Source organism: Marmota flaviventris, chromosome 1, assembly GCF_047511675.1.
Source record: "Marmota flaviventris isolate mMarFla1 chromosome 1, mMarFla1.hap1, whole genome shotgun sequence".
NCBI classification, from domain to species: domain Eukaryota; kingdom Metazoa; phylum Chordata; class Mammalia; order Rodentia; family Sciuridae; genus Marmota; species Marmota flaviventris.
Genome location: NC_092498.1, coordinates 144,565,695 through 144,588,266, shown reverse-complemented (window position 1 = coordinate 144,588,266; position 22,572 = coordinate 144,565,695). Strand labels below are relative to the sequence as shown.

At 58.7% G+C, this 22,572-nt stretch overlaps 2 protein-coding genes across 2 annotated transcripts; one reads left to right on the top strand and one right to left on the bottom strand.

Moving 5' to 3' along the window:
• Positions 1-338: 338 nt before the first annotated feature.
• Positions 339-15,882, bottom strand: Ddx54 (DEAD-box helicase 54). The gene is made up of 20 exons (XM_027923247.3): positions 15,695-15,882; positions 14,076-14,205; positions 12,097-12,167; positions 11,449-11,637; positions 11,284-11,333; positions 9,835-9,876; positions 9,640-9,735; positions 8,882-9,003; positions 8,743-8,804; positions 8,510-8,641; positions 7,327-7,537; positions 6,317-6,451; positions 5,736-5,966; positions 5,580-5,653; positions 4,753-4,965; positions 3,477-3,619; positions 3,279-3,392; positions 2,681-2,785; positions 2,240-2,352; positions 339-916 (listed from the first exon to the last, which is right to left on the bottom strand). The coding sequence occupies exons 1-20, from the start codon at positions 15,866-15,868 to the stop codon at positions 684-686; spliced, it is 2,640 nt and encodes an 879-aa protein (XP_027779048.2). The 5' UTR covers positions 15,869-15,882; the 3' UTR covers positions 339-683.
• Positions 15,883-15,961: 79 nt separating this feature from the next.
• On the top strand, positions 15,962-22,207 carry Rita1 (RBPJ interacting and tubulin associated 1). The gene is made up of 4 exons (XM_027923406.2): positions 15,962-16,391; positions 16,529-16,670; positions 17,008-17,379; positions 21,206-22,207. Exons 3-4 carry the CDS (start codon positions 17,072-17,074, stop codon positions 21,693-21,695), a joined length of 798 nt encoding a protein of 265 aa, XP_027779207.2. The 5' UTR covers positions 15,962-16,391; positions 16,529-16,670; positions 17,008-17,071; the 3' UTR covers positions 21,696-22,207.
• Positions 22,208-22,572: the final 365 nt, after the last annotated feature.

Here is a 22,572-nt window from a genome sequence, read left to right as displayed (position 1 = left end):
GCAGCTCTGTACTCTGCCAGGGACGGGCCATCTTGAGGGGCAGCCGCTGGAGGCTCCTGACTCTCAGAACCTGAACAGGGTGACAGGAGCTCTGAGCAGGACAGAATCAGGATGGCTCTGACCTCTCATAGCCAGAGGGCAGCAGCTGGCCCTGTGGCCCCAGTTTGACTATCCTGAGCCCACACAGGCAGCTGACTCCCCTCTGAGCCAATAGAGCAACCTCAGGGGACCCAGGTGGCATCACATGGGGCGTACACAAACACTCTCAACTGCCACATTAGCTGCACGACCTGTGTCTCCCCCTTGTCTCCCCAAGAAGACTCTACACTCAGGTCGCGCAGAGGTACTCAATAAAGGTTTATCATGTTGAAAACCATCACTGAGCCTGAGGCACTCGGGGCTGGGACCATGTGACCATGACCTCTGAACCCAGAACTCACAGCAGCAGCAGCAGTGACTCAGTTGCCACCTTGGGTCCTGCCTGCCTGACTTTGCTGGCGAACTCCTACACAGGCTCCAAGGCCTGACTCCAGTGTCCCTTGGTAGAGGCAGGGGCTGCCCCTGTGGCCAGAGGCACTTCCTTCCCACAGGGCACAAGCTCCTGCAGGCAGCCCCCCAGTAGCGCATGGGAAATGACTGCTCGTGTCCACATTGGGGCCAGGCTACGGGCTGAGTCCTGGTCCTTACATCCTCTTCCTCATCTTGCCCTTCCTGGAGGGGGCACCCCGGCCAAAGGCGCCCTGTTGCAGCTCCCGGACCCGGCGGCGGTTGCGAGCGGAGAGCTGCTTGAGGCCCCCGCGCTGCAAGAAGCGCATCTTCTGGGCCCGGCGTCTCTGCTTCAGGATCTGCTGCTTGGTCTTGAGCTCGGAGCGCACGTGGCCTATGGAGGCACCCGGGGCGCGGGACTGGGATGCACCTGCCAGGACATGAATCGGGGGCTGAGCGGCTCCTCCCTGCCCCTGTCCTTGCCCTGCTCAATGCTGTGGCCCCCAGTGGCTGGTATGCAGTGGGTACTTAACCAGGAGAGAAGGGAGAGGGAAAGAGGAGAGTCAAAGGCAGCCGGAGAGAGGGAGGAGGGGACAGAGGAGACAGCACTGGCAGGAGGACACCAGAGGAGTGGGCCTGTGACCCGGCCAGGAGACAGGCAGGCCCTGGCAGCCCCAGGCACAGAGCGCAGGCAGCGGCCAGCCCCACTGGGTTGCGGAGATAAGTAGAGGCTAAGTCCACCCAAGGGAGCCTGGGACATGGTGCCAAGTTCCCCTCTCCCCAGGGGTGGATCCAGGTGGAGGGTGGCAGGCAGCCGGGCAGCCTGTGTTCAGTCCCTGTCCTCACCCTCGTTTCCCTGCTTATAAAGTAGGCACTGTCTCCTAGACCCACAGGTCATGTGTGACATGTCTAGGACACAGCCTGTACCTCCCTAACAGTAGGCTAACCCGCAGTGTTTGGGGGCAGGGTTAGAAGGGTCCAGCTGCTGCAGATGAATCCCTTCAGAGCATGAAGAGGACTGAGTGGGGTCGGAGGGCAGGCAGTGGCCTCGCTACTCCTAAGGCTGCCCCAGGGCCTTGCACACAGGGGTCTGCCCCAGGGACTGCTCCATGCCGGTCCATGCCAGAGTCTGTGGTCACTAAAGACTCTGGCAAACCGAGTGGCTTCTGATCCCATCTAAGGTGGATCAAATCAACCAAGGCCCAGGTGGCCCAGGGGTATACTAGCCAGCCCTCACTTCCAGGGACATCTCCCAACCTCCCGCCATCACCTCCTCCCTGGACCAAAGCGGCCTCCTGACCGTCAGCTCTTGCAAAAAGAACTCTACAGTGTTGCCAGAGAGAACCCCAGTCCTGCCAGCGTCCAAGACAATCTCCCCGCACTCGCTCCCCCAGGTCCAACCGCCAGCAGCTGAGGCTGGTGCAGGCAAGATGGTTGTGCCATGGCCATCCCAGCGCCACCCCCTGAGGTGGGCGGATCAGGGACAGGCACCAAGCAGCACAGCTCTTCCAGTGCCTGTCAGCGGGTGCTAGTGACTGGGGGAGCCCAGGTCAAGTCCACTGAAGGACTTCACAGGGGCAGTGGTTATGAGCCCCACAATCAGCCAGCCTGGGGGCAGGGTCTTGTTGGTGAGTGGGAGCTCCCAGGCCTTGGCAGTGCCCACCTGGGGCTCCTCTCTGTGCCTGCTTTTCCCTAACGTGACCATACCTGTTCTGTCCACCAGGGTGCTCACCTTCCCCGCCCTGCTACTCACCTTGGCCACGCCCTCGCTTCCCACCTCTTCGGGCTGGACCTCGCCCGTCAAATGTCCCTTCCTCCTCTGAGTCACAATCATCAATTTTCTGTTTCTGTTTCCACTTCTGGTAGCTGGGAAGGCATGTTAAGGAAACTTCACGTGGTACCCTACTGCCCACTACAGCGGACACAAGTCCCGCTTATAGGAGCTGGGGCGGCAAAACCATGTGGCCCCGCCCCCAGCAGGTACACGTCCTTGGCACAGGAGGCCTCCAGGAAGCAGCCCCTACCCTGGCCCTTCCCCACCCTTGGCCCCGCCCCCAGCAAGTATAGGCCCCTGGCACAGGAGGCCCCCAAGGAAGCAACCCGCCCCGCCCCGCCCCTGGCCCTGCCCCAGCAGGTACAGGCCCCTGGCACAGGAGGCCCCCAAGGAAGCAGCCCACCCCGCCCCTCTGGATACAGGTCCCGCTTGTAGGAGCTGCTGATGTAGCGGCCGCTCTCGGTCTTGATCTTCTTTTTGTCCTCCTGTCCTGACTGTCCCACAAACCGCTTCTTCTTCCGGTCCCTGGTAGAGGAATTAGTGGGGCTGCCATGAGGGAGATGGCCTGGGACGCCCAGGTTCCCTGTGGGGCCTTTTCCCTCACCGGGTCCCTGCATGGGCCCTGGGCCATCAAAGGAAAGCAGTGCTGCCACGCCCAGAGCCTAGCAGGTGCTCTGCCCACCTCACCTCACCTTTCCCTGGCAGCCCAGGTCTCAAAGGGGGTTAGGGGGTCAGAGGACTGGCATCGGCACTGAAGTGGGGATTGGGGTCCTCCTGGAAGGTTCCAATCCCCACCGACAAGTCCTGGCTTGTGACCCAGGTAGAGTGGCACTGAGAGACCTCATGAGCAAAACTGGTCATAAGCCTATCAGGAGAGCTGGCAAGAAGAACCCTGCAGTGTGCGACCAGATCACCGGCAGGCAGGCAAGGAAGGGGCACCATCCTGACCTCATGGGGCACAGACAGGGGGGCTGCAGCAGACAGCCCCCCCCCAGTGGGCACGCCCACTTGCACTCACCACTTGAGCTGCTGCTGGCCTCTGGTCAGGTTCTGCGCTTCGTCCCCCATCAGGTCCAGGACGGCACCAGCCACCTGCTGCTCGAAGGCTCCCCCAATCCCACCGACACTCAGCCTGAAGGGAGGGTGTGCAAGGTAAGGGGGGATGACATGGCCCAGAGGGTCCCGGTGCCCACCCAAGACCCAGCTGATCACTCACCCCCGCTCGCTGTCAAAGTCCTTGGGCCGGTAGGGGACGTAGAACTCCTGGTCTTGCTGCTGGGCCTCCGCCCTCCGTCTCTTGGCTCCTCCGTGAGGTACTGGCCTCTGCCGCTTCTGGCCCACGACCTCTGAGAAGACATGCTGTAGGCAGGAGGCCCCGCGTCACAACTGTGGCTCCTGGGGAGCCACTACAGCTCTCCACATCCACTGCCCAGCCAGAGCTTGGGGTCCAGAGCTTCCAGGGGCTTTACAAATCTGGCTTTCCCATTTTTGGGGTACTGGGGATTGAATGCAGAGGTGCTTCACCACCGAGCCACATCCCCAGCCCTTTTTATTTTTTTTTTGAGACAGGGTCTCCTTAAGTCGCTGGGAACCTCACCAAGTCGCTGAGGCTGGCTTTGAATTGATCCTCCTGCCTCAGCCTCCCAAGCTGCTGGGCCTACAGTCGTGGGCCACCGTGCCCAGCATGGCGTTCCCATTCATTAGCTGGTGAACAGGTCTCCCGTGGGACCCATTTCCCCATCTGCACGCACAGCATAACCCCTGCCTTGGCCATCAGAGGCAGGATGGATGAGGAGGCAGGGTGCCAACTCTGAGACTCTCATTCTAGTCCCAGCTTGGCCCCCAAACTGTGTGACCGAGGCGAAGCCCTAGCGTCTCTGCGCCAGGGCTTGTTCCACACAAGTACTCACTGGGGCCTTCAGCTATGCCCATGCCTACCAAATCCTCCACCAACGGGACCAGAGAGAGAGACAGGTGCTGTCACCATCCAGGGGCCTTCCGCCAGGCAAGTGGGACACTTCAGGACCTGTCATGATCCTCCAGCTGCCTTTCAGAGGTCACTATCTGATGCTGCTCCTGCCACCTGGCTGCTGCCCACATCCCTCCTCTGCCCCTTCCAACCTGCCTGAGCCTCAGCCTGGAACGGACGATGACCCACACACAGCGCCTCAGGGCTAGGGCAGGCGCGGTGGCTGCTCACCACAAGCCCTGGGCCCTCCCACTCCTCCAACCGGGCAGTGGCGCCCTCCCTCTGGTCTGTCCTCCCTCGGGCGGGGAGGCCCAAGGCCTCGCTGCTGGGTCTGACATGTCTGACCCCGGACCCCCGAGTGATTGTGCTCTGCAGACGCTGAGCCTGGGCCCCGGGCTTTAGAGGACAGAGATGGGTGCCTCCCCACGGAGGGCCCAAAGCCCCAAGGACAGCTCTGTGGGCTGCTGGGACGTAACCACCCCTCCCCCAGCCCCAGCTCCAGGGCCCCAGGTCGCGCCGGTACCTCCACATCCTCTCCCTCGACCTCCTCTTCCTTCTCGGGCTGCTCCTGAGGTGCAGGGCAGCGCTGGGAGGGGACAGCCAGACCTTTCTGACGCTCCTGTCGCTCCTTTCGTCCCTGCTGGAAGCTGGCGATGGCTTTGCGGTCCTTTTGCCGCTTGGCACGCATCACCTGGCTACTCAGGTCCCGGCTGGAGGCATTGATCTCAAAGATGGTCTGTGCAGGGGACACCAAGTTGGTTGCCTATGGGCCCCCTGCCCACATCCCTCCCGGGGGCTAGATAGGCACCCTGGTTAACTGCATTTCACAGTGAGAGAGGAGGCCCAGAGCAGGTGAGTAACTTGCCCCAGGTCACACAGCTAGGGAAAGCCAGAGCTTGGCTGTCAACCCCAGTCCATCTAGACCCCAAGTCGGTGCGCCCCACGGGCACTCTGCAGCTCTGTGTGCTGCTGGCTGGTAGGCTGCCTGCGACCTTCCCTGCTTTTGTGCACCCCACTCCAGGTACACAAGGTGGGTGTCCAGGGAGAGCAAGGGGGAGGAAGGGAGGCGGGCTGGGGAAGGCGAGCATCCAGGCCCGAGCAGGCCGAGGGCCCATCACTCCCACTGTGAGCCTCAGTCACCTCTGGAGGTGGGGGACGCAGCTGCCCCACAGGGCCTGCAGTGGCCCAGCAGGGTCCGGACTGAGGGCGTCTCTGGGAGCCGACGAGCCAGGGCTGAGGGCTGGGAAACCCCAAGCGCAGATGGACCCTGCCGCAGGGTCCCCCAGGGGCCAGCAGCACCCTGTGATCCCGGTCCTGGCAGGACCTGTGTGCCCTGCCCCCTTCACTCACCGAGCGTGTGCGGTAGCTCCTGATGCCGTCCACCAGCCTCAGCCGCTGCAGCTCCCCCTCCTCGAAGCGCGCGCCTAGCAGGGAGAGGGCGTGAGGACCGGGCTGCAGGGCTGGGCTGGGCTGCCACCTGCCCCCCTCCTCCGGGGCGGGACTCACTGAAGAGGGGGTGCAGGCCCAGCCCTGCCACGTCCAGCTCCTTGGCCCTCTTGATGGACTCGGGCGACGGTGCTGGCCGCGAGCGCACGTACTGCTGCTGGGCGTTGTCGGCCACGCGGCCCAGGCTCCGTAGCTCCAGGGACGCCTCCAGGGTGCTCCTCAGGCCGCAGTCCTCGTCGTCCACCACACTCTGCGGCACCCTGCCCAGCACGCCGTCGGTGCCCGCAGCACCTGCCAACCCACAGGGTGCACTGAGGGGCAAGCTGCTGGCCCACCTGCCCTGGCCCTGTGCGCCCCCGCAGGCCTCGAGCAGTCACTGTTAGAACAGCTGCCACAGCAGACTTGAGTGCGCCAGAACAGGAGCCAGCACGGGCGAGGCGGCTGCTGTGTGTGTACATGAAGTCCCAGCAGAGCGGCCGCCATTACTGACGCACTGACCGTGGCTCTGCCAGCACTGGGGGGCGGGGGCGGTCCTCTCCTGGGGTCAGATCCAGCCTGCCGCCTCCCAAGGCCAGCACAGGGCGCCCACCTACATGCACCATGGACCACGGACCCTCCGTGCTGCCCCGGCCTCCCCTCACCTGAAGGCTCCTGGTGGGGTGGTGCCAGGGCCAGGGAGCGGCCCAGGAACAGGTGCAGGTCCAGCAGGTAGGGAACCTCGTCTGGGGCCACCAGGGAGTAGGCTGTGCCACTTCGGCCAGCGCGGGCCACACGGCCTGAGGAGGAGATGGTAGTTCAAGCATGACAGCCACTGGGCTGGGCACTCGCAGTGGCTAAAAGGGTGAAGTGTGTTACAAATATTCTGTGCGGACGGAGGAAAGGATACGGTGACAGCTTTGTCACCAGAGAGCAATAGGAACAGTGATGGGGGGTCTCTGAAAGGACTACAGGGTTCCATGCCCACTTTGCCACCCGGCTGCCACCTGGCCAGCTAGTCACCCCCCTGGCCTCCGTCTCCCCACCTGTGAAGGCACCATCACCCACACAGGCCAAGCAGCACACAAGGGACATGGCGCCCGTCAGCTTCCCACCGTGAGTGGGGACTGGACTGTGTCCCCAGCCATGCTGAAGTCCCTATGGCCAGTGCCCCAAATGTGGCCTCCACGGGACACAGTGGCACTGCTGCTCTAACTACTTAAAACAAGGCCGTGCAAGAAGGGTGGGCCCTCCATCCCAGGGGACAGCTGGTGCTCTGTAACGGTGACCCAAGCACACGGACACGCCATGACTTTTGTGACAAAGAGGTAAGGCGGGGCCGGGGTAGAGCAAAGCCCTGGGGAAAGGTTAACAGAGCAGGTGCCAGGCAGGGCCGAGAGGAGGCAGCCCGGATCCCGGCCCAACAGAGCGGGAAGGACCTGTGTAGGACAGACGGGTAGAGACGGCCCCTGGGGTAGCCAAGGACATGGAGTCTCAGGGAGGGGACCTCGAGGAGACTGAAAGGCCATGCTGTCAAGTGCCACAGCAAGAGAAAGACACAGCCCAGGATAGGGCGAGTGGCCTCTGCAGAAGCAGAGCCGCGCTGCCCAGCAGGACCTGCCCGGCTGCATCCCCACGCCCCGGCTCCCAGCAGGCCTGGTGCCTCGCTGCTCACCCACGCGGTGCAGGAAGAGCTTGCCCTTGGCGGGGAAGCTGTAGTTGATGACGTTGTCCAGCAGCGGGATGTCCAGGCCCCGGGCTGCCAGGTCGGTCACGATGAGGGCAGAGCACTTGCCGTGTGTGAACCTGGCCAGGTTGATCTTGCGGGCCGTCTGGTCCAGGGCGCTGTAGATGTGGGCGCAGCTGACCCGCTGGGCCGTCAGCAGCTGCTCGGAGGAGGGCAGGAGAGAGGTGAGGGAGGTGAAGGAGGCTCTGGGCCGGGGGCCGGGCAGGGCGCCATGTGCAGAGGCCAGCCCCACCGGCCCACAGCCTGGCACCCCCGGCTTGAAGCCTGGCTCTGCTCAGTGACCCCAACTTGGAACCCTCACCAGTATCACTTCTGGCCGGCCCCTGCCCAGGTGGCGGGTGCAGAGTGCTCCCTCTGGAGGCAGCCAGCACTGACCGGGACAGCCTGGGCTGACCCTCTCTGGGCCTCCCTGCCCTGGGCTGAGGGGAAAGCCGCATTGCTCACAGAGGCCCTGTTCTGAGGACTGAGCCCACGGCACTATGTGCAGAAGAGCCCGGAATCCAGCAGGCAGGTGACCGTCACTGTTCTCTAAGAACTGCTGTTGGCCTCACGCACGGATGACCCCAGCTGCACAGGGGAGGCTGAGCGAGGGGATCAGGAGCCGCGTCCTGGGACAACAGGGCCAGATGTGCTGAGGGGCGGGAGGCAGTGAGGGGCTGGGCAGGGCCCGCGGCCTCCTGGGCGACTGGGACTCCATCAACAGGGTCACGCTGGTACCCATGTTTGACACAAGCCACGGAACTGCCTGTACTCCCAGGGCACTCCGCACCCCCATGGGTGTGAACTGTGCCCTACGCACTGCAGGCTGATACCCGGCTACAGAGTGACGGGATGGCCGGGAGATGGCTCACAGCAGCTTTGACGGAGGGGAAAGCAGATGGATGGAGCCGGGCCAGGGGCTGTGAACAGCTGTGCCCAGGCCGCCAGGACCCGGAGCGACCACATAGACTTTCTGTGTGCCCAGGATCTGCTCAGGGAAGGGAGAGCCCTGCTCTCCCTGCAGCGCCGGCCCTGCGCCCTCTGGTGGCCACATTGAGAAGAGCAGGTCCAGGCTCAGGAGGAAGATGGCGCTGCTCCCTTCCCCACCCCAGGGCACACCAGGCCCACTCACCTCAGTGAGGTACTCGGCGTGGTGCTTGGTGGCCACGAACACTACCGTCTGGTCCTGGGGCCGCACCACGTTGCGCAGCAGGTGCAGCAGCACCGCGGCCTTGGTATCCTCGCGCACCAGGAGGAAGGAGGTCTGCGGGGAGAGGGAGCTGGTGGGCTCTTGGCTGGCCACAGGCCTGCAAGGTCCCTCCCCCCCAGCCACGGGCCTGAGCAAGGGGCCCGCTGTGGCCTCACCTTGAGCTGCTCGTTCAGCTTGGCGTCCACGTCCAGCCGGATGAGCACGGGCTCCGTGAGGCCTGCGGGGGGCACAAGGGAGACGGGGTCACCGAGGGCCGGGACAAACAACCTCGCCCTGAGTCACCCTGCCACTCACCTGCCCGGGCAAACTCCACCAGCAGCTTAGGCAGCGTGGCAGAGAACAGCACCGTCTGATGGCCCCCGGGGAGGCGGCCGATGATCTCCTGCAGCTGCTCCGCAAACCCCATTTCAAAGAGCCTGGAGGGGGGAGGGCGCAGGGCGCTGGGGGGTCCACCTGGAGCTCCCAGCCAACCCGCCACCCTCATGGCCACCCTCACGGCCACAGCCTCCCCACCTATGCTGGCATCCAACTCTCATGTTTAACTCAACTTGCCCTTTCCTTAAGGCACAACTTCAGCCTAAGTGACAATGACCTTGAAATTCTCACCCTGTTGCCAGTGTCCTGAGCCCCGCGCAGGGGTCGGTACCCATAAATCTCCACCTTTCCTCCCCAGGGCACCCTGGGTGTGCTGTTCTTCCCTCCTGAGGCAGCCTCGGCCCAGGGTCACCCATGATTTGACCAAGTTCGCAAAGCTGAAGAAACAGTGGGGTTGGGTTCCCCCTTTCTGGCTCAAGTCCGTGCTCTCGACTCTTTTGCTATTTTTGATCTCTTTGAAAACACGTGCTAGACCTTAATTATTCTTTTCAATATTCTTAAAATGTAAAACTAAAAAATATTGGTCCAAGGTGCCCCAGATGAGCTCCGGCACGTCCTGTGATCTGCAGCCCATGTCTGGAGACCGTGGCCACGCAGGTCTCTCTGGACAGAGCCCTCCCCCTGGCCGGCCAGCCCTGCACCCTCTCCTTCCTAGCTGGGGGCAGCCGCAGCCTCACCTGTCGGCTTCATCGAAAACCACATACTCCACGCTCTGCAGCTTCAGGCTCATCTCCACAGCCACGTGCACCAACCGCCCGGGGGTGGCGATGATTCTGGAAGGGGTGCACAGGCAAGGTCACCCCAGTCACGGCACCACCACAGTCCCCTGCCATCCACCAGCCACTGGCATCAGCCCGGGTCTACCAACTCACATGTCAGGATTTTCGTGCAGGGCTGCGAATTGGTCTTCCATTCTGGGGAGAAGAGAGTCCGGTTGACAGAAGAGTCTCTGCCCTTTCCCGTAACCAAACGCCCAGCGAGTCCCCACACCCTTTTCCAGGGACACAGATCCTAGACTTGCAACTGGGGAAAGGCTACCACTGAGACGCTGGGCAAAGGCACGGCCCAGACCAAAGGTACCAGCTAGGATGTACAAACAGCTCCCGAAAATACAGGCTCGCCTTCAGAATCCGCCTTTTCCCCACCGCGACTCGAGACAGTCCGGGGCTGCTTCTAACCCACGGTGCTGCCCAGCAGCTAACCCAGGCACTGCCACTTCAACCAGAACCCAGGTGCCCGACCGTGCCTGCCCCTGGGGCATGAATCTCAAGTTAGTCCTCCTCTACAGTATTCATGGGGCACCTAAAGGAGCCAGGATCCTGGGACAGGCACAGCTTAGGAAGGCTGGGCCTTCCCACAGTCACAGACAAGAGAGAGAAAACCCTATGTGGTGCCGTGGACTCGCCGTAATCCCTGCAGCTCAGGGGGCTGAGGGGGAAGGATCTCGAGTTCAAAGCCAGCCTCAGAAACTTAGAGAGGAGGCCCTGTCTCTAAACACAGAACGAAGAAGGCTGGAATGTAGCTCAATGGTTAAGAACCCCTGCGTCCAATCTCTGGTACCAAAACAAAATTAAATTAAATTTCACTGAAGGGAAACTCAGACTTGAGAGCGACCATAATAGCGGCTTCCAGAGGGCAGAACGCAGGGGCTGCCTGGAGGAGACACTGCACAGAGGCGGGAGGATGGACCGAGCCCAGCTCTACTGCAGAATCTCCTCGAGGCCCTGGGCCCTTCACCTCCGCAGCCGGCCGTCTGTGAACAGGTGGGGCACCTTCTCCCTGGGGGAGGCAGCACCCAAAGAATGACACACCTGGCAGTGAGCCGCTGCTCCCAGGCCTCCATTTTTCCTTTGGGTACCAGAGATTAAACTTGGGGACACCCAATCACTGCCCATGTCCCCAGCCCTATTTGGTATTACAGGGTTTCACTCTGAACTCGCGATCCTCCAGCCTCAGCCTTCCCAGCTGCTGGGATGACAGGCGTACCTCTCGCACTCGCCTGGGTCAGGCCTTCATTTTTCACATGCTACTTTGAATCGACCCTCAGCATGGCACCCACACCACCCAGGCCTGGTTGACCCTGGGAGCCAGGAGCCGCTGCTCGGGAACCTCAGGACCCGCCTGAGCTGCGTGCCGTGGGCCACCCTTCCAGCACCCTCCGTTCGCCTGCGCGTGTGAGTTGGTCTGAACATGGAGACAAGCTGCCATTAGGCTGAGCAGCAGGGGCTTGGTCAATCCAACATCCTGGTGCACAGGGGCATGTGGGCACGCTGGTGACTGTGGTGCAGGGGGACCAGGGCATGGGGTGAGAGGGTCCTTACTTGTCCCCTCCCAGGATCAGGGCAGTCTTGAGGCCAGTGAACTTGCCCAGCTGTGGAGAGGGAAAGGAAAGAAATCGCTTGAGAGGGTGACACCAGAGGACCCGCCCCGCTCACAGCCCCCGGGGACCCAGGTCAGCCCCAGCTGCACACCTCACCCCAACGCACCTCCTTAGTGAACTTCATGGTCTGCAGGGCCAGCTCCCGGGTGGGCGAGAGGATGAGGGCACGGGCCCCGGTCTGGGCGCTGCGGGTCTTGAGCCGCTCGAACATGGGGAGCAGGAAGCAGGCCGTCTTGCCGCTGCCGGTCCGGGCCATGGCCACCACGTCCTTGCCGTCCAGGATCACTGGGATGGTCTGCAGACACAGGCGAGTGGCGGGGTGGTCAGTTCCCACCCAATCCAGTGGGGAGTGGGCTCAGGAGGGGCTCTCAGCGATGGGCAGGGCCTGTCGCAGCCCTGATGGCATTCCTGCAGACACCCGTCCTGCCTCCTGGGACCAGGGGCAGCCTTCTTCAGGGTGAGCTAGGTTCCACCTCCTCCTAGGCCGCCTCCTCAGGACCCAAGGAAAGTCTCCCAGGAGCTAACAGCTGAGGACAAGCCCATGACCCCGGTGATGTCGGGTCCTGTGGGCGGCCTGGCAGTCCTAGGGGGCATGACCCAGGGCCAAGCCTCTACTCTGCTGGCCCAACGACCTCCATCTGTGAAATGGGTGAGCTTGAGAACAGGGGGCAAGATTTGTGACACCTGGGACAAGGGGTGGCCATCACAAGGCCAGAGAGGAGGGCAAATCGGCGTGTCCCCTCCCAGCCCTTACCTTCCTCTGGATGGGCGTCGGCACCTTGTAGCCCTTCTTCATGATGCCTTTGAACACGGGGTAGCTCAGGCCTGCAGGAGACGGGGACAGTCAGGGCTGGAGCGGCCCGGGAGGGCACAGAACAACCTACAGGACAGATGACTGCTTCATGGAGAGACAAATACCCAGGAAAAGACGTCAGTAAGGCAGAATCTTAAAGAGTAAATGAGACTTAACAGGCAAGTCTGGCCATTGTGGGGGATGCACACCTGTAATCCCAGGTGCTGGGGAGACTGAGGCAGGAGAATCGCAAGTTTGAGAATAGCCTTAGCAACCCAGCAAGACCCTAACTCAAAAAATAAAAAAGGGCTGGGGATGTGGCTCAGTGGTGAAGTCCCCCAGGTACCAGGTTCAATCCTCAGTGTGTATGTGGGGGGTCCTGCCAACCGCAGTGGACACAGCTCATGAGGATGCCGGTGTGAGCCCACTCATAATGCCAAGAGCTGACAAGGGTCTCCAAAGGCGCCTGTGTGACGTGATCACGACACCTTGAGAGGATGTGGGGTTTGCTTCAGAATCACCAAGCTGGTGAGGAGGTAAGTGTTGAAGTCAGTTGAAGCTAGGTGACAGATACGTGACACTCGCTGTATTGTATTTTTCATTCAAAATTCTAATTAAAAAAAAAAAAAGATGCTAAGGGACAAGGGCCCAGGACAGGCGCAGCGCGGGTGTTGAGAAGTGAAGCTCAAGTGCTGGAGAGGAGGTTTGGAGCCCAGTAGGGTGTTGGCTGGGGGAGCTGGCGCCCTTGAGATTCGAGAGCACAGTTCCAGCAGCTTGGGTCCAGTCTTTCATCTTTGGGATTCAGAAAGGCACACGAGACCCTGTTTGGCTCTCCTTTGGTCACTGATGACATTTAGCACATTGTTGTTGAGCTCAGCGGTGTGGACTGCCTTTGTGAACTGACCATCCATTCTCTTCGCCCACTTCTCCCTCAGGATGCTTTCTTACTGATTCACAAGTTCTTTGTACACTAGGGCTGATGACCCTTTGTCCCATAGCTTGCGAATTTATTCCTGACAGAGCATTTATTTTAGCGCTTTCTGGCATACATGTATCTAACCAAAAGAAATCAAATTACATGATTCAGGTCACACTTGGAAAGTTGTCCTTTCTTAAGGTTTTTTATATATAATATTACATATATATATGGTTATGATTTTTTTCCCATACCAGGGATTGAACCCAGGGACACTCAACCACTGAGCCACACCCCGGCCTTTTTTGTATTTTATTTAGAAAGAGGGCCTTGCTGAGTTGCTAGAGCCTTGTTAAGCCACCCCCTTTTTTATATCTTTATTTTGTTTATTTATTGAGGGTTTTTTTTTTTTTTTTAATGTGGTGCTGGGGATCGAACTCAGTGTCTCAAGCGTGCCAGGCAAGCGCTCTACCACTGAGCCCCAGCCCCAGCCCTCACCCTTTTTATCCCTTACTCTGAGACAGGGTCTCGCTAAGTCGCTGAGGCTGGCTTTGAGTCTGTGATCCTCCTGCCTCCTCGGTCTCCTGAACTGGGACTTATAGGTGTGTGCCACTGCACCTGGCTGGATTATGAACATATTGATCTTGATGTCACATCCTTGCCCCAGCAGCTGAAGGTTTTCAGGTATAGAAGGGTTCAGCTTTGTTTCTGCTACAGGTGCTCCGCCACCTTCCCCACCTCTGCCCCCCTGCCATGCCATGCTGTCACACAGCAAACCCTCTGCTGTCTAGCTGTGCCTGCACCGTGTCACTGTTTCTGGGGCTTGTTCTGCATGCTTTCTCCTTGCTTCAGGCCTGTTGTCCCCAGAAGACCCTGAAGGCCTTGGTCTCCAGGTCTGCTGTGCTAGTCCACCTAACCCCTGGCACAGTGCTGGGCCAAGAGCAGACCCTGCAGCTCAGTGCAGAGGGCAGAAACCTGCTGCTGCTGCTCCCCGAAGCCCTGGATGCTCCGGGGTCGCACCCACCCATGGACTGGAAGCCTCCAGACTTCTTCTTCTTCTTGTTCTGGGCTCGCACCATCTCCCGGGTGTCTGGTTCCACATCTGAGGTGCACTCTGAGGTGGGAAAGGTGGGCAGGGGCCTGCCAGGCCCCAGCTGGGAGAAGAGAACAGACCAGGCACAATCACTCCAAGCAGTCAGACCCCAGAGGCAGGGGGGGCTGCCCACGGCCTGTCTCTCCAGCTCCATCAATTTCTCAGCTGAGCCAGGACACAGCATGGGTGCCCAGTGTGCTCTGCAGACACCCTGCCTGGGGCCCAATTCCAACTCTGTTCCTGTCTTGTACAGACTGTGAGCTAAGAATGTTTTTCACATCTTAAAGGATTGCATTAAAAAAAAAAAAAGGTCAAAGAAAACCAGGACCTCATACAGTCCCAAAAAGCCTAAGATTTGTCACATGGCCCTTAACAGGGATAGTTTGTCATGAAAAGGTGAGCAAGATATCCGGAACCACAAGCGCCTGCTACACTGACTGCATGAGTGGCATGTATGGACACGGTGTAGTTATCTTTTCAATAATTTTTGGAGCATATATCATCACCTGCCTTCCACACAGTAGGGGCACAGAGAGGTTAAGCAACTTCTCCTGCATCCCACAAGTGGTGCAGGGCTGGGCCACAGCAAAACCCCTGGTGCCACAACACAGTCTGACTCCTCCTCCTCACTCACCACCTATGCTGCCTGCATCCTCACTGCCTCTAGTAATTTCTTGGCACCCACTGGAGCACCTACTTAGTGCCAGGCGCTGGCCGGGCTGGGAAAATGGAATGAGGTCTTATCCCAGCCCTACGCGGGGTGCAGTCTTTTCACTTCATATAAATGCCCATTTATTCATCACCATACTCGGGGCCTACTCCGTGCCAGGCACAGCTGGGCACCGGACTGTGGAGAGCAACGGGCTGCAGCTCTTCTGGCAGCTTGGTGTCCACACTCATTTGCATTCATTTGGCACTCGGTAGTGGAATGCCACAGGCCTTAGAGCCAGATCACCCCGAGTTTGAGTGCGGGCTGCGCTCACTCCAGCTGTGTGATCCTAGTCAAGTTTTTTAACCTTTGGAGGCCTCAGTTTCCTCCTAGGGAAAATGGGGATTCCAATAGTTAGCCATAGGCGGGGGTGAGGCTCGTATAGCTCTCAGCTCGGGGCCTGAGACATAATAAATGGTCAACAAACACGAGATGAGCTTGTTTTTAGTTTCCCAGAGGCCTGGAGGCGTCACTGTCTCAAGCTACTCGGGTCTGGCATCCCCTTAATTCAATTTCCCAAGACCGTCCCAAACTTTGTCAGACCTTCCGCACCCTCACTTTTCATTGGACGGCTGGGAATGGGGATCCGCCCCCTGAGCCGAGATAGCCAATGAGGAGCGCGCGACCCACGGCCGGCAGCAAGGCCCGAAGGCCCGGGCGCCAAAGGAGCGGGGCTGCGGCCGCGAGTTGCGACTGAGCCCGACTGCCGCCCGTGTGCCCCGGCGGGCGGCCCTGAGCCCCGTCCTGGCGCGACAGATCCCCTCCCCACGCCTCCCGGGGCGACTGCGGCCGTGGGCCGCTGCCTGGAGCCGCCCCACGAGCGCCAGCCGCAAGCTCCTACCTTCCCCGCCCGGGCGTCATCTTCCGCCCGAATCTCAAACTCGCCGTCCTCCGAGTCGCTGTCGCGGGCCTGGGAGGCCGCGCCCCGGCGCTTTCGGAGCCCCTTCTTCTTCCTCCACTGGGCCATGGCAGCTGGCGACCGAGGTCCAGCCGCCCCGCGCTTGCCGGCCGCCATGCGGGCCCGGCGCTCCGAACCCGGAAGGGGGCGGAGCCTGCGGGACGTACCAACTGCGCGGGGCGGGAGGGGGGCGGTGCCGGGGCCGCGCGCCCTCTGCGGCGCGTAGGCGCTCGGGCCGCCCAGGAGGCCTGTGCCCACGTCCCCGGCTGCGCGCGCGGCCCTTCGTGTGGCTTTGGGCGACTCCAGGGCGGCCGGAACTGGACACTCCCCGCAAGCGCCTATGGTCCGCGCCGCGTCTGTCCAGCTGCTCGCTGGTTGCTGTTTGCGGGATGCGCGAGCGGAGCACGCGTCGCTAGGGGCCCTAGTGACTCCGCGGCGCCCCGTGTCGGTGCGGCCTGAGCTACCCCGGGTTCCGAGCCCCTGGCATTCCAGGCTGCAGATTAGGAACTTGGATGCAGTGCGCGCTGCGGCTGCCCGAGCAGCCCCGCCCCGCCGCGGAGGGGTCCAGACCCGGCGCGAAGGAGGCGCGGGGAGGGGGAACCTGAAGGTGTCCCCGACGTCCGCAAGTCGAGTCTCGCAGGTAGGAAAGTAACCCAAGAATGCAGAGACCCTGGGCTCGGACTTGGGCATCACCGCATGTGAGGAGGGTGCGAACCCCGGTTAAGCACACAGGCTCGGACTGCCCATCACGTTCGATTCATGCTTCCCCTGTTTCAGCTTCTTAGGCAGGACCGCCATGTGTGACTTCACCTTTTGAAGCCTCTGATTTGTGATCTGTAAAATGGATATGATCAAAGCTACTTCCGGGGGCTGTTGAGAGGATTAAATGAGACAATGCTTGTAAAGCTCTTTGCACGAGGTAGGCCTGGGATCACCTGACTCTCCTGACCCCCTGTCTCCCCTCCCACCCTAATTTTTTTTTCTAGTTGGGGCCTGCCTTTATACCCCTAGTCATTCTACAAATATTTGTGAAGCACATATTATTTACTCATTGAATATTTGCCAAGAGTACCCTTTTCCCATCATGAAGGGGAACAAATTTCTAGAATGCCCCTGGGTTGGTTGCTCCCCTTTGAGAAGGACTCATCCTGGGAGAACTAGACCCTTTGCCCTTGGGAGGAGGATGGGGACTTCAGGGACTGCCAGTCTTCCTCCACTGCTATTGGCTCAGGGCTGCCACCTGACCCCTTTCACAGAGAGCCCTAGAGGCAGGGCCTGGCGGGCAGAGGGAACCTGCTGTCACCCAGGACCCCAGGCAGCATGAAGACCCCCGTGGAGCTGGCCATCAGTGGGATGCAGACCCTCCACCTTCAGCACCGCTGCCGGGGTGGCTACCGGGTCAAGGCCAAGGCGTCCTACGTGGATGAGACTCTGTTTGGCAGCCCTGTGAGCCCCAGGCCCCCCCCACCAGATTTTGACCCACCCTGGGTGCAGAAGAGTGACAGCATCAGAGGACCGGTCACCAGGGCATCACCATCACAGGCCTCACTGTCCAAGGGGAGTTGTGAGACCACCCCCTCTAGGAGCAGCACACCGACCCTTACGCCAAAAAAGAAGAACAAGTACAGGTAACCAGGGTGGGAGATGCACTCCTGTGCTCTGTGTAGTCACCTGGGTTCCTGTTACAGCCTTGCTGTTTGCCTGCTGTGTGACCTTGGGCTAACACCTTAACTTCTCTGAGCTGCATTTTTTCTACCAGGTAGTATTGTGGAGAGGATGGAATGGAGGGGTGCATGGTGCTTGGTGCTATAACCTAACCCTGAGGAAGCTCTCAGTAAATGGTCATATTAATGACTGTGAAGTTGGGACTCCCAACTTCAGATGACGTAGATGTACACCTGAGGCCCAGAGAAGTCAGATGACTTTCCCAAGATCATAGAGAAAGTTGTAGAGTATTAAAGCGATTGATATGTGAAAGGATAAAAAAATTCTGTTTCAGAATTTCAGCAAGTCATTTTGAAATGGGTCTTGCTACCCTTTATGAACAAGTCAGAAAAATAGAAGCTGTTGCTAACAGTTATTAGTTAATTATAATTAGATTATTTGGATTATTTCAAATTCATGTAGCCTGGCGGGAGGTTCTAGTTGTGAACCACAGGACTGTGTCCTGTAATTTGTAATTGTGTTTTGGACAAGGACACAGAAAACTAGTACGTTACCCAGGCGACAGAGCAAAATAGCACAAGCTGGTGGCTTAAACCACACCAATGTGTTTGGTCACAACCCTGCAAGCTAGAGGTCCCCGTCAAGTGCTGGAGGTCTCATTTCTCCTGAGGCCTCTCTCCCTGGCTCACTGAGGGCCATGTCACTGTCTCCTCGCAGCCTGGGCAGGTATGCACTCTTAGGGGCTCTTAAGGACACCAGTCCTATTCTATCAGGGGCCCGTCATTACAGTCTCACAATTTGGCTCATAACAACTGGCTGTTATGGTTTGGGAGGTGTTCCCCAAAAGCTCACTCTGAGACCATGCTAGAAGGTTTAGAGGAGGGATGATTGGGTTATAAGAGCCTTAATCCAATCGGTGGATTAGTCTCCTGATGGGGTTTAACTGGTAACTGACTAGGGTGTGGCTGGAGGAGGTGGGTCCCTGGGGGTGTGGCCTTGGGGCATAAATTTTGTAACTGGGCAGGAGAGTCTCTCTGTCTCTGCTTCTTGATCATCTAGAAGCCAGCCGGGCCATTCCATTGCACTCTTGCACCTGGAGCCGGCTGTCTGTGGACTAAGACCTCTGAAACTATGAGCTCCCAAATAAACTTTTCCTCTCCTAAAACTGTTCTGGTCAGATCTTTTAGTCATAGCAGTGAAAAAGCTGACTAAACCACTGGGCAATTCAATTTTAGGGTGTTCTAAGGCGGTGGAGGGCATGTGTCAGATAGAGAAATGAGAGTGGAAATGTTACCTGTGAAGAGACTAAAATCAACAAAGATCAGAGCAGGATCCAGGCATCATGGCAGGCTGAGAGTGATAGTTCTAGACCTCGAGGCAGGGTCGTGTTGAGATTAACAACACTGACACCCAAGTGTCAGTGGAATGTCACTGACACCCAAAAAGTCGCTGGAATGCTGATGTGCCTGGAGGCAGTATCAACAGAAGCATGCTGTCCATGACAATGGAGGTGACACTGGACCCCATGCTCATGGAATTTTCTGGATGTGACAAGTTAAGGAGTGTGTAGAAGATAGGGACATCATTAAGCCAGAACCCTGGTGTTATACAGATGCAGGCAACAGACAGATGTGGTTTGAGCAGCTAAACCCAGAAGCAAAAGTAGCCTTCTCAGAGGCTTGAGTGCTCTCAGTTCTGCCTAAACACCATGGGCCTGGCACCTAATAGATATAAATTATTGCCAAAGGAATCTGATTAAGAATAGAGACTTGGAAAGCACGTAGGTGTGATTTAGCAATCAGTAGCTTGGATCCTTGAGCCAGGCATGGTTTGAGTCTCGTCTCTGCCGTGTTCTTATGGGGCCTTACCCTGCTGCGTTAGTTTTTTGTTGCGATCACAAACTACCTGAGGAAACTGAAGGAAGGTTGTTTTGGTCCAGGGTTTCAGAGGCCTTGAGACCACAGTTGACTGGCTGCGTTGTTTCTGGGCCTGTCGCAAGGCAAAGCTTCGAGGTGGAAGGTCATAGTGGCCCAGAGCTGCTCAGCTCACGGTGGTCAGCAAGTAGAGATGGGGGAGGGAGGAGCTGAGGACACAATATGCCCTTCCAGGGCACAGCCCCAGTGACCAGGCTCCACCTCCTCCAGTTTCCACTACCTCCCACTGCTGCCATTCAAATGATGAACCCACCAGTGGATTTATCCACAGATGAGGTCAGAGTCCTCATGATCCAGTCACTTCCAGAGGCCCCACCTCTGAACATTGCTGCCCTGGGTACCAAGCCTTCAACACCAGCCTTTGGGGGACAGTCCAGATCCAAAGGATACCTGTGCCTCGGTTTCCTTATCTACAAAATGAGATTAATCTTGATATCTTGGTTTGCACTTTGTGAGAAATTAAACAATAATGCATGTGACGTGCTGAGCCCTGGGCCCGCAGAAGAGAAGTCCTCGGTGAGTATCCCACACTGCAAAAAGCTCTGGTGGAATGGCCCAGCTGGCTTTGTAACACATCCTCTGTCAGCCAGGCACTGGCCAGCTCGATGTCAAATACAACCAGAGACAATAGGACTGCAGAGGACCAACAAGACCCCTGGGGCAAAGAAGAAAACCTCATGGGAGGAAGGCAAAGGATAAAAACTAGGGGCTGGGGCTCAGTGGTAGAGCGCTTGCCTAGCACGCGTGAGGCACTGGGTTCAATCCTCAGCACCACATAAAAATAAAAAAATAAGGCCAGATGCAGTGGCCCACACCTGCAATCTCAGTTCAGGAGGCTGAGGCAGGAGGATCACAAGTTCAAAGCCAGCCTCACCTAAGCAACTCGGTGAGATCCTGTCTCTCAAAATACAAATAGGGCTGGGGATGTGGCTCAGTGGTCGAGTCCCCCTGAGTTCAATTCCCAATCCCCCCAAAATAAAATAAAATAAAGATATTGTGTCTATCTACAACTAATAGTATTTAAAAACAAAAGAACTGGTTGAATCCCTGTTGGCCCTCTGCATTCTTGGTTTCCACATCTGTGGATCAGAACTATTTGGGGAAAATAATTGCATCTGTGTTGAATAATGTACAGACTTTTCCCCCCCATGATTCCTTAAACAATATAGTACAACAACCATTTACGTCATCGTCACCTTGATGAGGTCTCATAAGTAATTGTTGTCAGTAATCTGGGGGTGATTTTGAACTATCTGGGAGGACATGTGTAGGTCATATGCAAGGTCTGTGTCATTTTACACAAGTGACTCCAGCATCCACAGATTTTGGTCTTCAGGAGGCTTCCTGAAACCAGTCCCCCTGCATGGGACAACTGTAATTGGAACTCTCCGGGGCGAATGACAGAAAACTTATCCAAACTAGCTTCAGCAGAAAAAAAGGCACTTGGGGCCCGTATAACAGGGGTTCACGCTGTCATGAGGGCTCTGAGTCCTGCCTCTCCTGCGTGTCTTCTGTCCCCAGAAAGGAGTGCCCTGGCACGAGCTGCTTGGACCTAGCAAGGCTGAGGCCGGCTGGCAGGAGTGGTCTCTCTGCTTGTTTCCTCAAAAATCCAAAGGCAGGTTTTCATTGGCTCGACTTGGGTCATGTGCCTGCTCTTGGACCAATCAGAGCTGAGAGGATGGGAAATGCAAATTGGCCGGAGGGTCGGGATGCAGGAGTCTGGATGCTTCCCAGGGGCAGCGAACAGAAGGGGACAGTGGCCTCCCTGCACGTGCTGAGCTGGGCCGCGGGGACCCCGGGGTCTGCCACGGCGCTGGGGGACTGGTCGCAGCTCACTGCCTGCTCTTCCCTCCAGGCTTGTTCGTCGCTCCCCATCCTACTGCGATGAGTCGCTGTTTGGCTCCCGACCCGCCGGCCCGGAGGCCTCTGGGATGGCGAAGGGGGATGCCGCCAAGCTCCGCGCCCTCCTCTGGACTCCGCCAGCCACCCCCAGGGGCGGCCACTCGCCGCGCCCCAGGGAGACCCCGCTGCGAGCCATCCATCCAGCTGGTCCCTCCAAGATGGGGCCCAGGGTGGCTGCAGACGCCCGCGAGCTGCCCTCCGGTGGCCGCGGAGCCCCTCACCCCCGGGGGCGGGGGCGCTCCCAGTCTCTCACCCACCTGAACACCCCCAGCGCTGGCTGCGCAGCCCATGGAGAGGGACCCCAGGCCCCCAGGCCCTCTACTTCGGGGGTCACCTTCCGGAGTCCCCTGGTGACTCCTAGGGCTCGCTCAGTCAGTGCCTCAGTGCCTGCCACCCCGCGCCAAGGTGGGGCCACCCAGAAACCAAAGCCCCCTTGGAAGTGAGCTTCTCACATCCGGTTTGCCTGGCTGGCACCCCGTGAGGGTCCCCTGGGAGACCAGCCTCTCCTGTGCATCCCTTCACCCTGACGATCTGTCCTTCCTGCCTTCTCCCCTGATGTGGATGGACGGCCACCCTGGAATTGACTCTCTGGCCCGGTCCTAGCCACTTGAAGCAGTGCCAACCCAGGCCCCCCAACTTCCAGCTGGCCAAGTGCAGATTGCCAATGGAGGGTCCCTCCTCCCTCAGGACCAGCCTGCTACTGAGGACGCAGCCTTCTCTGGGGTCCGGTGGCCACAGAGGTGTTTTCCTGGGCTGCGTTTCAGTGGGGGAACATGAGGGCATCTGAGGGCCTTGTGGGTGGACATTTTTCATTTAAACATTCATGTGTTTATTTCCATGTATGAAATGTGTCAGTCACTCATCAAGGCCACGAGTGTCACTTGCTTCTTCCCTTCTTAGGTATAGGCCGTTGTTAGGCCTGACTTGATTTAAATAAAGGAAAACCTGACAGCCAGTGTGGGGACATGTCGCAGATGCCAGGGGCTCCTGGCTCCTGAAGTTTGGGGGCTCAGGCCCTCAGGACGAGGGCACGATGTGAATGCCTGCAGGGGTCAGAGGGCCACAAGGGAAGTAGACATCGGTACAAACATGCTTTTAAACTTGGGCCCTGTGAACTTCCTGGGACTTTCAGAGGATTGCTTCTGTTTTTTCTTGAAACATCCACCTCTCAATGGCTTCCCCCTTCCCATTTTAACAGGCAAGGGCTGGAAATGCCTGTTTTTCCTGTCATCTACACCAAAAGCTAGCCATAGTCCATCGGGATGATTGGTGGCCAGCACTACGGCACAGTGTGTGGGAGGCCATTGGGAGCCTCGGGAC